At 30.7% G+C, this 15,088-nt stretch overlaps 2 protein-coding genes across 4 annotated transcripts in view; one reads left to right on the plus strand and one right to left on the minus strand.

Annotated features, from left to right (window-relative positions):
- spir (spire type actin nucleation factor) overlaps nt 1–1,976 on the plus strand; it is a 196,809-nt gene extending 194,833 nt beyond the window's left edge. For all 3 annotated transcript variants that reach the window (XM_088266201.1, XM_088266202.1, XM_088266203.1), the window contains 2 exons: nt 255–547; nt 1,315–1,976. In XM_088266201.1, coding sequence (XP_088122327.1) covers nt 255–547; nt 1,315–1,516 — 495 coding nt within the window. In that variant the 3' untranslated portion in view covers nt 1,517–1,976. The remainder of the gene's footprint in view (nt 1–254; nt 548–1,314) is intronic.
- An 8,102-nt stretch (nt 1,977–10,078) lies between these two features.
- RFeSP (Rieske iron-sulfur protein) lies at nt 10,079–14,823 on the minus strand. Its single transcript, XM_088266178.1, has 4 exons — nt 14,521–14,823; nt 14,253–14,399; nt 12,037–12,214; nt 10,079–10,568 (listed from the first exon to the last, which is right to left on the minus strand). Exons 1-4 carry the CDS (start codon nt 14,726–14,728, stop codon nt 10,283–10,285), a joined length of 819 nt encoding a protein of 272 aa, XP_088122304.1. The 5' UTR covers nt 14,729–14,823; the 3' UTR covers nt 10,079–10,282.
- Nucleotides 14,824–15,088: the final 265 nt, after the last annotated feature.

Genomic DNA, 15,088 nt, shown 5'->3' on the forward strand with positions numbered 1-15,088 from the left:
CAGCCTTGCGCTTCAGGTACCAGTTCAGGGTCACATTAAATAAATATAAGACTGAAAAATCGCTAATATTTATTTTGACCCTCTTAGGAATCGAACCCGGGACCTTCAGCTTGGTAGCCTAGCGCGCTAACCACTACACTATGGAGGCGGATAAAATCTTAGATAAATGTTTTAAAATATTGTCAACATTAAGGTGCCATATTGGTGCTGGAGTACTTAAACCGTGCACGCGACTAAACGAGACCTTTCTTTAGGATCGCTCGGACAATTCTGTAGGAAGCGCCCCCAGTAGCCCCTCGGTGCAGAGAAGTAAGACGTCTTCCATGGCTCGCTCCCTAGAGGGAACTCTCAATAGTTCACCTGCTTCGCAGCCCCCTTCATCATATGTGCAGTCGGCTCCTGGATCCCGGGGGGGTTCCTCCTTGGGGTATGTGCCCGACCAGCTCAGCACTCTGCCCCCCACTGCGGGAATCATGACGAGGAGTATGGAGGGACCACAGAGTTTACCTGTCACCAACGGAAGCCCAATGCATACATTGGATGCAAGGTACCTTTCAACATATATGGTTTATATTTATTAATTTTTTTTTTCTATAATCAAACGACTATCCATATAGTTTATCCACTTCTATTTTATTTGGCCTTTGACTGGGTTTTGTTGTTATCGAAATCACCAGCTTGATGTTGTTAGTAAAGACGAAACCCTGTCACTGATCAAATATAATAAAAGTGGATAAAAGTACCATATATAGTTTTTCTTTTAATATATAAAATGCAGTTCCACCAATAAATATTCGTACACCTATTTTTTGTTTGAAAATAGTATTCATATGTATATAGTAATTTATTAAATAGTTTTTTAACCTATAAGTCCTAGAACACAGTGTTTTTTTTTCATGAATGAAAGTCATATTTGAAATGGTTGATATTTTTTTTTTGTTTTCAGTTAAAAACACATCATAAATATGCAGATTTTTATATTATCAAATATTAATCGGCAATATCGTTTATAGTTCCAAACATTGAAAACATAGTTTTTTTTTATTTAAATTTATATTTAAATAAAACAAATATGTGTTGAATTGCTTAATATCTACAAAATATAAACTCAATAAAAAAAATTGCCCACAAAAATTATTACACGCAGTGTTTTTCATATACTGCTTAGCATTTTTTTAATCAAAATTATATTCTTATTTTTTCATAGTATCACATTTAAATTCTGCAAAATCCTACATTATTTCATTATAAAGGTAAATATTTCATTGATAAATTGTAATTTGCAATATTTAATGTTTTACTTTTGTCTTTCAGAAACAGACTCATCCGTGGTGCAACTTTAGGTAGCGGAGTTAGAGCATCAGATAGACTACGCGGAGTACAGATGATAGTCTGTAACGACTGCAAGACGATGGTTCTTCAAATAATAAAATCTTCTAGAACAAGTCGATCAGCCACCAGAAACCACACTATAAGAAACCTAACGCTTAACTTATCTCCAGTTTATAATAATTAATCATTTATTTGTCTGTATCTTAGTTGCACTATACCTGTACATTACAACTGTGTTCAAGTGATTATTTTAGGGATACATCCGCGTCACTGTCGACTGATACATGAAAGTGTACAATGTGTATTTAGCTTTGGAAGTATAGGAAGTACATATATAAATATTACCTTTTTGCCTCGAGAAATGAGAATTTAGAACTTGGAGACATCATTTCACAGGGTCAGTTCTGTTTTAGCGGGTGTAGATTACGACTCCATTTCTTCCCAGTATACATCATTAGAGATACTTAGTATCCTTCGTGAGTATTGCCTTCAGAATATATTTTTATAGAGAGATAATAACAAACATATGGATTATATTAAATATTTTATGCACACTATATCCTAAATTTAACTTGTTAATGGTCATAATTAATATAAAATGAACTTAAGGTTTTTCGGCAACTGTCATATGATTGAAAAAAAAATACAGGTAAGATAAAGTCACTATTCACTCTTTCATTTTATAAATAGTAAAACTTTATCACCACGTGACCGAGGTGGTTATCACCAAAGATATATTATATATTATTATGTAGTTAAATTTTATTAGATTTACGCAACAAATAATGTTTATATAAACCTAATCACTTATTATATGAAATATTAATGTTCATTTTTAACGTAAATGCTAATTCTTACATTTTATTTGGAGTAATCTATGGAAGGTAATTGGAAAAATAATATAATGTTCATTTGTCACTTCGAAGGGATTAATTCAGATTTAAAACATAGCTTTCCGTATGAAGTTTGGCTATTGGATACAAATTTACATCTTATGTAAAGATGAAAGCTTCGGAATTCGCACAGTTAATTCTTCTTTTTGTATGTAATATCATCTCTTTATAAGGTAACCATTAGTGAGAGGAAAAAAGTCATCCAATACTATCTAATAATATTGACTCGAGCACATTGCATCTTCTATTTCTTTTATTACACAGTAGAACCAAGATTATCTGGATTGAATTTATTTATTGTAATATTCGCACAATGTACGAAGGTGATGGATATATGCCACAACGTAACCAAACGCTGCAGAACAGCTACAAATTTAAATGTTGAAAAAATATCTTCACATCTTCTAAGAATAAGAACCTCTAATTTCAGTGCTTAGATGTCACTAAGAAGTAGTTAGAAAGAGAATAAAAATGTAACTCAAGACGACTTACGTGGTGATTTGGTGTGATTTTTCCCAATCACTCAAACTACCTCATCCCAAATTAGTCTGGATAATCGAGGTTCTACTGAAATTCAGTGAAAATAGTACAAAATAATTTTAATTTCTGTATTTTTATTTTTAAATTACTTTCGGTTTTGATAAGGTGATACAGGGAGGGAATACAAATGAAGTGTACATTTTACAATGAAGCAAATTAAAACATGAAGCAAAAAAAATAATTGTTCCAAAGTACATAAAATCTATTAGATATATTATTTCACGTATAACATTGTACTTTTTTAAGGTTTCAATATATGTCTATTTCCACACAAACACAAATATATACATGAGAAAGCTTTTGACAGCCCGCACAAGTCTTCTCTTTGGAATATGATAGAAGCTCATGGAGTTCCTGTCAAAATTGTAGCCATTATCAGAGTGCTTCATACTAACAACGAATGCTGTGTAAAAAATAGATGATGTGTGCAGTGATCCCTTTGAGGTCTCTACTGGGGTGAAGCAAGACTGTGTACCAGCCCCATTTCTCTTCATCATCATGTTTGACTTAGAAGAGTTTATGTATATGTTTATATTTTCATATTTACTTGACCAAATCTATACAAACAGATTTTTAAACATTTTGCTCGTTGATTATAATTATAAAAAAAAGATAGCTTAAGTAGACCTTATTAGTAACAAATTTTAATCTTTCATAAAAAATCTTCCTTTGTATACCCTCCCTAAGAACAAATCTAAACCATTAATATTATTTTTGAAACAATGGATTTATTGATACAGCATACCTTAAATATCTAATTTAACCTATTAGTATTGCTATATGTAATTTCAGCAAATAAGGAGAATATAAAAATAGGCATGAAGCTGGTTAGTAATAATTATTTTAACACCTAAATAAAGTACTTTAAAATCATATAAATTTTAAATATAAAAAATCTATAAATCTGTTACTTTGTGATTATTTGATGCGTTTGACAATATATGAGCCCAGTCGCTAGAATCAGGAAGAATGTCTGAAATAGGATTAATTAAATACAACAATTGTTCGTAAGAAAGGACCATTGGCAGTCTAAATTCAGATTTTCGGGACAGCAAGCCTGTTGCTAGAGCTGCCATCTTGAATGATGACCAATTAAAATTTTATGCAGAAATGGTTATACACCAAACTTGTATTTGTATTATTATTTTAATTAAATAAAAGAATATTTAAAAAAAAACATTAATTATACTAAGATTAAATTAAATTAGTACCTCAAGATGATGAAAAAGTTTATTGGGATGGGAATAAACAAGTTTTGGTATTGTATGGCTTACGACCTGTCATTGGTCGTTCACAATCAAACAACTATATTTCCATATCAATAAATTTAAAAAAAATTATTTCAATAGCTTCTAAGTTGTGTGAAATCCAGCATTCGTGGACGAAGACTTGGACACACTCAAAATAAATTGTTTAGTTATATTGTATAAAAAAATCATTATGTTATTTGATAAAGAAAACATTATATAATGTTGAAGAGAATAGAATGTTTTACATATTCAATTTAGCTTTTTTTTGTTTGTTTAACCATATCTAGCCTAAAATTGCAACAAGGTTAGAGTCCTGAATGTCTGAATTTAAATTACCAATGATCCCCCTCCCCCTTGCAGTATAAATATTGCAGTCTAATTAGTGCAATTTCAAATTACAAAGCTATTGGTCTAATTGCATAATTAATTTAAAATTAATTATTATTGGATTTCTTTCCTTAATTTTATTTTAAACATCACTTGACTATTTGTGCCATTAGTAATTTTCTTAGAAAAAACATATTTTTCTTTAGATTTCAAAATATAAATATTTTTAATTCTATGTACATTTACGTTTTTTTTGGTCATATCTTTTTGCAAGTAAGTCAACTTAAAATAATAAAATAAATAATGTCACATATTTCATAAGGGTTTAAAATTATTTCAAAAAGAGACAAAGGTATGTTTTCTTTTTAACGAATTAGTTATGATGCCTGTAAATGGTTTGATTTCGGTATTTAGTATATTTTCAGTCAGTAATATTTTAAAATAAAAATAAACATTTTTATAGATTGAAATAATCTTTAACATGAGTTTACAGATAAATTTATAAAAATTAAAATGGTTTGTTATGTGAAATATTTATATTTTTTATCTTATGTTCGCCTTAGGTTAAGTGGTTAGAAAATTGAATATTGAAGATCAAATTTGTTGCATTGTCTGCATTTTTATTATATGTACCTTTAAAAAACCTTTTTTATGCAATTTACAAATTTTATTTTTATCTTTCGCTTTTATTCTTATAACAAAAAATAATAAGTAAACATCAACATAATGAAATACAAAATTTTATTGTAAATTAAATTTAGATTTTCGAAACTGACTAAATTATTCATATGGCTTACATAGATATTCGCTGTTTGTTATTTTATTATTAAATTGATGTGTTCCCACTATCTTAAAAAAAAAAAAAAAAATTAGTACCATAGATAAAAAAATATAAACATATATATATATATATATATATATATATATATATATATATATATATATATATATATATATATATTTATATATATATATATATATATATTTTTTTTTTTTTTCTTTATTAAGTATTTATGTAAATTACTTTTATAAATAGGTTAAAAATAATATTTTAAAATTAAACCAAAGACTCATGTATTGCGCCATAATCACATATTTATTGAATAATCTGAACAGATGCAATTTCTTCAATTTGCATTTGACCTGTATGATTTTAACCGTAAGAATGTAACGGTTCACACAAAGTGTTTTGTTTTCAATGGATGTAATTTTAATGCATGATTAGAGAGATCATAGCCAAAAAATATGTATTAAGTGTCATTAGATATTTTTTTTCTAAATATGAAAAGCACAGATCTACACATCAAACATTGGTTCAGTTACCACTAAACTATAGTTTTCCAAAATTATTCACCTGGAGAGCACTTGTATTGTTCATCTCTAAATAATAGCCAATGTGTTTGAGATACTGCCAACAAAAAAGTCAAACTTGTACTGTGGGAATAAGTTGTAACTCTTTTATTCTTTATTTGACTCTAATATCGCTCACTCCTTTCAAGAACGTCATAAATCAAAAAACTTGATTTTTTAGGAGAACGTTTTCAAAGTGTAAAAATATAATACAATGTATTAAAAATAAATATCAAGCCAATTATTGAACTTTCTACTGTGCAACAGATCTTTTTAGGTAAAACCTGAAGGTTCTTTCTCCATTTGAAAAATATTTACTATATTTAAAAAAAAATTGAACAATACATTTTCTTCAAAATGCAAAAACAACACTTTCTGTCCTGTAGCGGATAAATATTAAGTTAAAAATATGCCTCTTTAGCTGGGATATAGTACATTTTCTGGGCATTCCGAAAACATGCACAACTGAAAATTGACAATTTTTGATTTATGACGTTCTTGAAAGGAGTGAGCGATATCTGAACCATGCCTTAAAATTGAAGCTACTGAAAACAAGACACACTGTGTAATAAACTATATACAGTAGTTACTATAATATGTACACATATTTAAATATAGGACCTTAATCATACTGACTATGATTTTCAAACCAGCTTCATGCATAATATTTTTAGGAAGTTAAAATATATCTTAAATTGCTGAAAATTTTATTCGCGATTATGCATAGTATCATCATTATGTATAGCATTATCATACTTCACTGCTAAAATGAGTAAATATTCTGCTGAGTTAACTAATATTTATTTTAGTTTCGTAAGGTAAGGTTAGTTTTATAGGTTTATATGTTACTGGCATTACATTTCATGTTTTTGCCCAACATTATTTCTTCTTCATAGAGTACATTGTATCAATGATTTATTTTTTAAGTTTTTTATTTCCAAATTGGAGCATCTAATAAATTTGTGCAAAATAATGAAATATTTTTTTATTGGCTAGTTATTCACTACCTTAAATAATATGTATATTGACGAAAGGAAACATGGATTGTATTCCTAAATATCCCATAGATTCTGCATAACATCTACAATATTTATTTTCATTATATTACTTTGCATACCGTGCATGCAGAATGTTTACTCATAGACATTTATTCAACCCATTTGAATAGAATAAATATTATCTAAAATTAAAAAAAATAATATATATTAAATTTGCTAAACCAGTATGAAAAATATTGATGTAAATTAAATAATTATGACTACCACTAAAATATGAATCTCATCTAACATTAATTGCTGGCCAACTAAACAAAATATCTGACGGTAAAACTATAATATTTAGGTATTATGTTACTTGTATTTATGTAAAAAATTACATTTAATATTGTTATATAACAGTCTGAAATCATGTATGTATCAAAAAATAATAAATTTAATGAAAAGTTTTTTATTACTTTGTTTTACCTGCCTATATTTATTTACTCCTCTGTTACCAAAATATTAGTATTTAATCACTTTAGACAAAAGGTCACAGCATTTTTTTAAAGAATGCAACAAAGAGAACCACATTTTAAGGTGACCATTATCTATATCTATTTCAAATGCATGAAAAATTAACAATTTATGACAGTATCTAGTGTTGTCATCAGCTGTTTCGACCGCAATTATTAAAATTACAGGACTTGCAACCCCTGTTACTGCAGACTTAACATACCCTCTTGATGCATTTCATATTAGAATCAGAGAGCTGATGCTTATTTACCTACTGGTTTTATTGGCATAAGTACCAACTTTCCAAAACCATAATGATGCGACAAGTAACTAAAATGATTTATTTCAATAATCAAATTTCACAAAAAAAATTATTGATATTTTGGATTTTTATAAATACAAAGAAAGCCTCAAAATCCTTTGATATCATATTTTGGAAAGGGTGACCCTATTTTAGATTAATAACAGTAACAAAAGATAAATAAAAATGTGGAGTACGGTAAATCCTTTATTCCTCCAATGTGAAAATAGCCTATTCATGGCATACCTAAATAGCCCTTTATTACTATGGTATTTATTATCTTACCATGTTCCTGCACTTGGAGCCTGGAGTAACTCATCTACATGATAGAATACGATAAAAATGCAGCAATCTGACGATTTGGTTGCGCCAGTTGTCAACAGTTACCAAAAAGGGTGAGAAAAATGGATAAAAATATAAACAAAATTGTGGCATAGTTGGTTCGAACCTAGAAAAATTCAATAACTTAACCAACACCACCAACCACGGGACTGTGCCCAAAATGCAGTGTAAGATTTTTGGTATTGACTGGGAACCTAGACATAAAATTATTTAACCCATCCGCATATCAGTTTTTTTTCAAAACATGTTTACAAAGACACTAATTGAATGTATCCCCGCAAGTAAGAAAGTTGCCCCGCCCGGAAGGGAGGTGATATGGTTTTTCAAACAATGAGGCGCTAATATTTTGCACCTGATAAAACGAGAACAAACATAGAAATAATCTTTTAATGCAGAAAAAGGTAGCATGCACTACAGATTGGTTTTTGTGGTTTCAAATCAGTCCGACCAATGATAACGCTCGCGTGTTTGAAGCGTAAAAGGCGTTCAAATTCAACCGAGTTATAAAAATAAACTATCTCATAAAATTATAACTTTTACTGTTTTACCAATAAATATGGTACATATAACTATTATGCACGTATTTTATCGTGTCTAGTTCAGAAATGTGATAAATTAACAAGAAAACTTGAAAAAATAAATCAATAAAACATTATACCTGGGATGTAAAGTTATGATTTCTAACTGATTTTAATTGATATTTCAATCAAAAGGATAATTCTATCCTTACAGGGACATCTTTGGTCAAGTGTCGTCAATAAATTTGTATAAAAATTATAAGAAATAATGCATTACAAAAAGTTTTCTTTAATGATTTGTAGATATCACACTAAGGTATCATTATAATATGAACTACCATGGATGTGGGCGTGGCTTAACCTGCGGCTGTTATTCGAATGTAAAAACATACCTACCGCCAACGTTTGGCAGCAGATAGGCCAATGGGTTTAACCCGATGGTTGCCAGAGACGAGATATCTCGGCAAATGGCGGAGTGCCCGTATGGCCAGAGACGAGATATCTCGTCAGTACTTTTGATGACGTATTACTCCGCAGTTTTAACTCATATTGACAATCTGTCAAAAACGGAACATACATTGCCATCAGTTGAAGTTGTCACAAAATATTTTATAAAGTTTTTAAATACTTTTAAGTGATTTATCGGTATCACTTTCAGCTGACAGTTGACAGATGTCATTAGGGCTACCACTCAAACCACTTGAAATATTGATTATTTTAATCGATTGTTTTGAACGCCAGGGGTTTTTATTTTGCTCAATTTTTTTGTGTTTTTCTTATTATTTTAAAATATTCCATTGATAAATAATAGTTGTGTGTTAATATTAAATTTAATAAAAACTTGCGTGTGCGACTTAGTGTGACAACCCTGAAAATTTGAAACTGGTTTAACTTCAAGAATAAAACTCTAACATTCGATGCGGGATATAATATTTGGTAAGTAAATTATAATTCAATAAAAACAACAAAAAAAAAATCTTTAGACAACTTTTTTTTTTTCAAAAAAATACTTGGCCTGTTGAGCACTGCCGCGTAATTTATTTGCGGCTATGAAAAGGTTAAGGGGTTCATTTGCATATGACATCAAGTTTTGTTTAATGGCAATATGATTTTCGCACCTTCTCCAGATTTGTCATTGCCATGTGATAAATACTATGCAATTTATTCTTCTTTGGCTTGTGTTTAGTAAAAACGGGTTACAGTCTTGGTTAGTGGGTCATTTGGCAATTATATTGCCAAATCTTAGATGTCAAATTATCATTAGTTAACCAAATTAAAATAATCATCAAGTTAGTTTTGCTTGCATAAGACTACTACTCTTAATCATTTATCTAGTAACCGATGATTTTGATGCCATGTGTAGCGTTTAACTATATTCACATAGTTTAAGGCTTCTATTTTTCAAAAGAAATAACTTGCAAAGTCCCTATTTTAGAGGCAAATCTGCAGGTAAGATAGTTTGCAAAACCCAGATCAATAGAACATAAAACTTTCTTTACTCAGTATATAATATATGGTTATTGGCTGGAATCAAACCCGCAACACATTCAAGTCAACATGTTTCAGTTAAGTTTCCATACAAATACCAAATACAGCGCTTGCCTAGATAAATAGGGTCGAATTTAGAACAAAGGCTATGAGAAGCAAAATAAAAATATTTTTATAAACAAATCATCTGCTTCCATAAGTAAAAAGATTTTGGGATACTGTACAGTGAGGTAATAAAACAAAACAATAATAATTTAATCTGTACATTTTTAATATTGACAAATTAAAATTTTTGATATACAGGACATGTGTATATTTATCTACAGTATGCTTACCACTTTTGGTACTATTATTTTGTCATATTCCAATGTCGATTAGACGATAAAACAGAGTTGAAATAGATTTATCAATATTAAACACATAAATAACATCATTTTGCTAGCGGGAATGGTTAACCTACAATTAGGACTCCCGAGTTGAATTCGTAGGGTGGCACTTCCAGGTTGAGTGGTGCCGGGCCTTTCCTGATTCTTCCAGACGCATCGTAATGGCTGCCATGGCAAGGGCAGTAGTAGCCACCAAACTCGCCAGCGTTGGCGATGGGCACGCATCCCAAGTGGGTGCACACTCCGATGACTACGAGCCACTCGGGATCCTTGACTCTCGCTGAGTCGAGTTCGGGATCACGCAGTTCTGACACTGGAACTCCTTGTTCGGTAGATATTTCCTCAGCAGTTCTAAAAATAGTATTAGAATTGTCAGTCTGCAGTATATGTGTTGACAACATGAAGTACAACTTAATAATTTTATCAATAAGATTTAAAAAATATCAACCTAAAAAAATACTGATTTTTATTTGTTTACTAATTGTGGTTTTGGAAACAAAATAAAGCTTTTCTTCTTAAATTGTGTCAAAATTTGGATGACAGTTGCTTAAATCAATAATTTTGTTGAATGTCAAATGCAATCATCTTATATCTTACCAAAATATTTACAATACTGAATATCATTGTATTCTTTAGATTTTCAGTTTGGGTTTAAAGCTGCAGGGGTGCTAGATTTCCTAAAAATATCTGTGTAATCGTTGATATTCTAAAATTGAAATATTTAATCAACATTTACTTAAATATTTTTGTAATTTAGGTTTTATTTGCTGAATACCACTATTTTAGAAATTTATTGTTTATTCATTGCGTTCCGTATAATTTTCAAACACCATATCGCTTACTCCTTTCAAGAACGTCATAAATCAAAAAACGTGATATTTCAGGAGAACGTTTTTAGAGTTTAAAAATATAACACAATGCATTAAAAATATATATCAAGCCACTTAATGAACTTTTTGATGTGCAACAGATCTTTTTAGGTAAAACCTGAAGGTTTTTTCTCCATTTGAAAAATATTTAATATATTTAAAAAAATAATTAAACAATACGTTTTCCTCAAAATGCAAAAACAATACTTTCTGCCCTGTAGAGAGTAAATTTTAAGTTAAAAATATGCCTCTTTTGCTGGGATATAGTACATTTTCTGGGCATTCCGAAAACATGCACAACTGAAAATTGACGATTTTTGATTTATGACGTTCTTGAAAGGAGTGAGCGATATGTGAAGCTAATTCTAAATTTTAGATTTGGGTCCTTGGGGATGTTGAAGGTTGAAGGGGGGTAAGAGCTTTCTTATTTAAAATAAGGCGGAATGCATCGAAACACATGTCACAATAGATTTTAAAAAGTAATAGTATTAACTAAGTAAAATTGAAATTTAAAAATGGATGGATTTTACCAGAAAGTGATTTCCGAATCAATTAATGAAATAAAAATTATTCAACACATAAACCCATCATAAACAGCCAGTTAAAACCAGGTTAACATTTCTAAACTATTCTCTTTTCAATGATCAGTATAATAAATTTAAAGTAATTATTTGAAAGAGAAAAGCTTTGATATGATCTCGTTATTATCTGTACCCAACGAGTCATAGAATGACGCATTGTAAGTTACATGAAATCAGAAACAACCATTCTATTTTCTAAAGTCCAAAAATACTCATTCCTGTGATAGTTAAGTTCACAAGAATTCACTCGCTAAGGGTCTCTTATCATTCATAGATATTCCGTGCATTGTTTAATGACACACGAAACAAATAACCAAAAATAAGCATATACACATTTCAACAAATAAAAAAAAAAGATTGAAGAGTAACCTGTGTCTAATGAATAGCGGCTTTCCTCTCCACTTGAATGTCATCGATTTTCCTTCAGGAACATCGGAAAGTTTAATTTCAATTTTAGCCAAGGCCAAAACATCAGCGGATGCCGACATAGACTTAACCAGGTAATGTACCACCGACTTGGCTGTATATACTCCACCAACGAGACCACCTGGGAAAATATGAATTAAAACATTTATATACAATGAAATAAAGGTACACTATAGATAATATAAGATAATGAAAAGTTTTATGTTGTATTTTAACACATTGTTGTCGGGCGGTTTTTTCGGTTAATTCTACTTGAACAGACTGCCGCCTGACCCTCAATATACTAATCACAAGTAACCGCAAACCCAATTCCGATCTGTACAATGTTTTTTGGCATCTCTCACGCTCTACCAATAGTAAGCAAATAGAACGCTTATAAGCGTCTTCTGCTCTCTACCAACAGTATGTAAAAGACGCTTTTAAGCGTTTCCCTTAAACAATGCGTTAAGAAGTAATATACTTTTAAAAATTATGCAACATATTTATAGTATTTATGGTTGAGATATCTTTACTCTTTTCCTACTCCTTCAAAAATAATTATATGACAGTAATAATGATATTGATTATCAAAATAAAAAAATAAAATAAATCAAAGTAGGTCACATCACGATTTCTGAATCAAATAAATACCATAAATACTATAAACATGATTAAAAAACCTGAAATTTACACAATATCCACCGAGTTTCATCTGCACCCATTTGTCCACAGGATACCGCATCAGACTGACAGAGTGTTGGTGTGATCATTACTAACACAAAGGCAGTCCCATGCTTCAAGTACCAGTCCAGAGTAATATTTAATAAATATCATAATAAAAAAAATATCATATTTTTATTTTGATTGCCTGAGAATTTAAGTCGATACAAATTCAATAACCGCAACACTATAGGAACAAGATGACTAATAACATGCATTTTTTCAGTTTTTTACTTGAAAACAGTGCCTGAAAATCAATGTGAAAGTGATTTTTACCTCATATTTAAGATTTTAAGTTAAGTACTACTACTCTACCATCACGCTGTTGCAGGGGGTAGGAGGAGAGGATGGAACGCCACACTCTTCTGACCTGACACACACATTATAGACCTCCAATTATGCAAACTTTTGACACCACCAAATTTTACATTCTGATTGATCTGATTGTGCAAGTCTTTATCGGTCGTCTTCATTCTGTTCTCCCGTTCACATTCGCCACATACATTTTCTTAGTCATTCTCTCGTTATCCATTCGCTCGACATGTCCATACCACCTTAAAGAACTCTTCTTAATATTTTTAATTATTCCTAGTTCAGCCTTACATTCCTTTCTGATATCTTCGTTTAATACTTAAAAAAATTATGCGATTAATACTTCAAAATATCTAAATAGTTAAAACCTTCCTTAAATGTGAATGATAAAGGTGGAGACTGACCGGAGCATTTTGTCGCAACGTAACACGTTACGGTGCGAGCATTCGGGCAGTCAGTACACCGAGCCGAGTGCTCCATCCATAGTTTCGGATGATCGCTGATGCTCGCCGCGAGCGATGTTAAGACGTTATGTTACGACGAAATGCTCCGGTCAGTCTCCACCTTAATAATGAATGCTGGGAGTATACTGGTACAATCAATTTTGAAAATTATTAACGCTAGAAGCGTGCAAACATACATTTATTTGGTTAAAAGAGGGTACTACTAACCAACATATAGTACATTACCATGTGAACTTAACCTAAAACAGAACTAACATTTAGTTTCTGTCGTACTTTTCTTATTATTTATCTTATTATTCGATGATCGTTCTTTTGATGAACTCAAAGGTTTCTCTAATTTCTAAATAACAATAAAAAAACATAAAAAAAATTCTAACCACATGGTAGAGAAACAATGCTAGTACAAGCTGACAATGTGAGTTAATTTAAAAATATTTTTATAGTAAATTTCGTCATATTTCTGCAAGATATCCTAATACTAACTGCAAAGCAGGTAGGAAGTATAGCATTTCATACGCATCCAAAATCAATAATAAAAAACTCTTAAATTATTTATCGACAGAAAACAAGCACAGCAAACATTTTATACCGTCAAGTATTAAACAGCAATAGTGTTTTGACAATTTGTTGCTTTGGATTGTTACGTTCTAAGTGGATGAGTGAAGTAGTTGAAATGAGACGTACCTCCAGAAATCAGGTAGGTGAAGGCTTTGCGGGATTCTTCCGAATCTTTACTGCTGGTACTAGGGTTGGATACTGATGGGCGACGATAATGTGAAAAGTCGGGAACGGTAACGTCAGTGTGAGCATAGCGCACTACCTGGGTATTCACTGAAATCAGATGCAAAACAAAATTTACTAACCTGTACTAACAATGTTATGTAATGTCAAGTCTAGGTAAAATCAATCTCCATAAAAGTAAAACAAACGAAAATTTACGGGAAATCATTACCTCCTGGGCCCGACTTGATCCTCAGACGAGCTGATGGCAAAGCTGCACCTAATGATTGATTTGTCGTGGTTCGTGGCGAAGTTCCAACTACAAGTTTCTCAGGGGCTACAACAGCTGTAGCTGCTGGTCTGAGACCAGAAGCTACAGCTTGAGACGTAGCCTTAATGAAAGGGGACATTGTTCCAGCTTTCGTTACAACGTTGATCATCTTGATATTTTAGAAATCCCGACTAAAATATGAAAGACAGGAACCCGGGCCCCGTAATAAAACGCCAAGACAGAAAATTTTCAACAAGAAACTTCAGTGTTGCTACTAAATATTCCTGATTTGACGTTTATTTATTTTCATAGACAAATATATTCTAATGAACATAAAGTACTTACCTAAAGGAAATACCAATATTGTCGTCTAAAACTAATTCCATGCAAACAATAAGATTCGTTTTACTTTCAAATTTGTTGATAAGATACGTTTTACTTTCAAAATATGTTTTTAAATCAGTTGTGTTATGATTAATTTAACATAAGTATTTCTTTGTAACTTACTATTATAAATAATGCATGTTTA

This window comes from Brachycentrus maculatus, unplaced genomic scaffold (assembly GCF_059751285.1).
Source record: "Brachycentrus maculatus isolate JH-2025_06_01 unplaced genomic scaffold, ASM5975128v1 h1tg000263l, whole genome shotgun sequence".
Classification (NCBI taxonomy): domain Eukaryota; kingdom Metazoa; phylum Arthropoda; class Insecta; order Trichoptera; family Brachycentridae; genus Brachycentrus; species Brachycentrus maculatus.